The following is a 3,667-nucleotide window of genomic DNA, read 5'->3' as shown; positions in this document are numbered from 1 at the left end:
GTCACTGTTGCAATCAGGTTTACTAACCCAACTGAGGGGTAAAATGTTGTAACTGTCAGACAGAACTTATAAAAAAATAGAATAAAAATCACAAGGCATAGCTTGATCAAAAAATCCTGATCAATCTCACAGAAAACATAGCATCATAAAAATACATGCTTCACCAACCGAGAGATTTCAGTAAGTCATTTACCTGCAAGAGAGAGAGTGGGTTATTACAAGCACTCCAGAACAGGAATGGATTCTTACTCTGTACGAGTTTTGGAAGACCCTCAAATCAACCATTAAACAACAAATGGTTGTCAGATTCAGTTAAGACAGGACGTACAAGTAGTCCAATAAAGATAGGGAATGCAGAGGCTGAAACAACTAGACTGTTTTCTGAAGCAACAAGACATAGTGTAACACAGCCTGGCCTGCTACTCGGAGAAGTGATGGGCTTTGAGGAAGGAAATAAAAAGGAAAACTCTGTTCTTGCTACTGTGGAAAAAATACACAACAGAGCTTCCAGAAGGCAAAGCGACTGCTTCACTGTAAGCCAAGGATGCAGTTGTTTCTGTAAAACAAATAATAATCTCTGATCTCTCTCAAAACTCTAAAAACTAGAGAAAAAGAGAAAACAACAGGTACTGTAGAATCTCTATTTCAAGTTCATCTGTCCCCAAGATCATCTCTCTTTCACAAAGTTTAGTTGCTACATATTAAACAGGTCACCCATAGATAAATCAATCCAAGGCTGATTTTTAGAAGAACTTTATTTCTATGACAGGAAAATACAAAGGTGCTCAAACAGAGGAATCAATTCTTAAAATCCTGAGAATTGTATCAAACTGCATTCAGTGCTTACTTTTATAGTGTATTATTAGTGTAAAGCAGCAGACATTCACAGTTTACAAGATGAAAACTCTGAGGAATTTGGAACTCACATGCTGCTTTCTGGCTTTATTATTGAGAGCTCCTTTTTCAGAATACTTCAGATTGTAGTGCTCTCATACCACAAATGTAGTGGGAACATCCCCATTCATGGATACAACATTTATTTGCTATAATCCCAATAGCAAAAATGAAAGATATAAAATAACATGTAGCCTGATGGAGGCAGTCTTTCTATTTCATAAACCACTACAAATAGGAAGCATCATCACCTAAGAGTATAGTGTGGTTACTCTCAAGTACACAGTTAAGTGCTCCACTGGCATAAACAGTATCAGTAGACTACAAACTATTCTACGTGTTACTACTAAGATCATAAATACAAATCTCCCATAAATTCCCCACTTCCAACATCCTCTCAAGTACATTTGCATTGTTGAGGCATATTTTAATATTGCATAGTTCTACACAGATAAGGTACTACTGCTTGCATTGTTGTTGCAAATGGCGACATTACTCTTAAATGGGTACTGTTATCACAGTAAATCCCATGAAAATCGGCAGACTTCACATAGATCATTAAACATCTTAACTTGAATATAACAGTACTCTTGAGTAGCATTTCACTTAAGTACTACATATAACTCAAGAGCTTGCAAAGGCTTTTACATCATTACCGACCTTACAGGTGAGCCACAACTGTTAATTGCAGCATGTCCCGAAAACACTGGAACACAGTTCTACACAGCACTTCTGCATCAGTCTCTGGACAGGATTTCCAAGAAGAACAGCTAGTAACAATCCTATCGATACAGAAAACTACTAAGTTACCACTCTTAATTGTCATGGTCTCAGATAAAAGTCACACAAACTGCCCTGACACATGAAATTATTGACATAAATTCTGAAGCAAAAGTTGTCACATAAACACACAGTCTCAACATTCAAAAAGTACTCAGAACCCTAGTGCCTTCAATAAAGTTGACAGATCTTGAAACTAGATACTTTGATTTGAATACTCATTTCTACATACACAATGACGTAACTTTTCCGCTTATATTTGAAAATACTGTGAATTATATCTCTTCTCTGCAACTAGTTTAAGGTTTAAAGTACTTTTTTCTATTTACCTAAAAAAAGGTAAATCTTTTTCTAGTTCTACTTATCTCTGTAAGTCATCTGACTTACACCTAAATCACAAAATAGCAAATTATCTCAACACATTATAATCAAAGTAGCTTATTAGATTTGATAAAGAAGCAATAATTTTTGTCCATAAGACCAATAAGCTAAAGTTGGATCCTACCATTTTATGAGAAGTGAAGCCAAAAGTTTTAGCTTCTCCTTCTTACTCAAATAGGTCTGATTTGAGTCAAGACATGTGTGTGTCACTGCCAAGAATGATGGACAGTGTGCTCACCTGTACTCTATCTGGTCCATCTCAGTCAATTGCTACTTTTTAGAAAACACTTTTGCCTCTTACGTTCAATGATGTCTAAAAAGAAAGCTTATTTTAAAGTTAACTTCTTTTGTTCCTCCCTTCTTTGGCCTTCCCCACTCTTCTCTTTCTGCATCTTGTCAGTATCTTGGTGCTCATTTCACCTCCACTGTTCGTCCTTCCTCCCACACACACTTTCCCAGAATGTTAATGCCTCTATTCTCATGCACCTCACTTCTCAATCTTTTCTGATACATTCAGCCATGTTTCTTTTGTCTTTTCCTTTCCTCATTCTAGTTGTTAGTCACATTTCCCTTTGTGATAGACACAGAATCACGCCCAAAATGAAATTACATCCTTACCTGTCATCTCTGATTGCATAAAAAAAGCCATAGCCATGATGTACCATAGGGACTGCAGATCCACTAAACCTAGTGTAGCCAGTCAGACTCGTTGAAAGAATAAAATTCCCACCTCCTCCACTGTAAAACACAAAACAAAAGCAGCACTTTTAAAGATAAGTTAAAAAAAACTAGAGGTCAAGAAATCAGCATGCTTAAGGCCAATGTAACAAAGACCTCAGTATCAAGGGATACAACCTCCCTGCAGGACGAGAATACAAATTACCTAGCTGTGAAGGCATGATCCACATAAAGTTCTGGCACTGGCAGTCCTTGCTCCTGTGCTATGAGTAGGAGACCCAGAAGATGACGATCAAAGCCTGTCAAATAAATGCAAATACTGCATCATTAACAGCAGCACTTCCCAGTTTTCTGCTTCTCCCGGTCTGGATACCTGGAAGCTCAAATAGCAGCTCAAGGACAGATAAATGACAGAGTCTACTAAAAGCAAGATTCATACTGTAGCATACAAAACCTTTTCCTAAATATTTGATCTAAGAGGCCTTCATCATTTTCAGCTTGCAACACTGAGCCCAAATATAAATGAACTGAGTAATATAAACCCAGCACAGTTCCTGTGAAAAACAAAGAACAGGAAAACTTCCATTTCAGCCAAGGAGGAAGAGTTCCACAGAGTGAAACTGGACCAGTAGCAATTAGATGGACAAAGTGAAAAGGCTTTCAGGGCCACAACTGCCTAGATAACTCATTGAGTAGGACGGAGAGAGTATGAAGGTTCATCAGGTGATTATTTTCCAGCTACTCTCTCTCAATCATAGAAGAGCTTACCACGCTAACACAGGTGGGTTAGAATTTCACCCAAACCTCTCCTCTGCCTTAAAAGGCCACATTTCCCACTTTCCAGCCAAGCATGTATTTGATCAGAAGGTGTTCGGAAATAATGTTTAGCTTTAATATTAATTTAATTTATTTTATTTTAATTTATTTAATTTAA

At 37.3% G+C, this 3,667-nt stretch overlaps 1 protein-coding gene across 1 annotated transcript in view; it reads right to left on the bottom strand.

Moving 5' to 3' along the window:
- Positions 1 to 1,555: 1,555 nt before the first annotated feature.
- The window catches only part of CROT (carnitine O-octanoyltransferase), a 19,416-nt gene continuing 17,304 nt past the window's right edge, over positions 1,556 to 3,667 (bottom strand). Inside the window, 3 exon segments of the mRNA XM_009704059.1 lie at positions 1,556 to 1,676; positions 2,674 to 2,793; positions 2,939 to 3,032. Coding sequence (XP_009702361.1) covers positions 1,556 to 1,676; positions 2,674 to 2,793; positions 2,939 to 3,032 — 335 coding nt within the window.

Source organism: Cariama cristata, unplaced genomic scaffold (assembly GCF_000690535.1).
Source record: "Cariama cristata isolate BGI_N322 unplaced genomic scaffold, ASM69053v1 scaffold29747, whole genome shotgun sequence".
Lineage (NCBI taxonomy): Eukaryota > Metazoa > Chordata > Aves > Cariamiformes > Cariamidae > Cariama > Cariama cristata.
The sequence above is the reverse complement of the archived record's forward strand: the minus strand, read 5'-3'. Positions and strand labels throughout refer to the sequence as shown.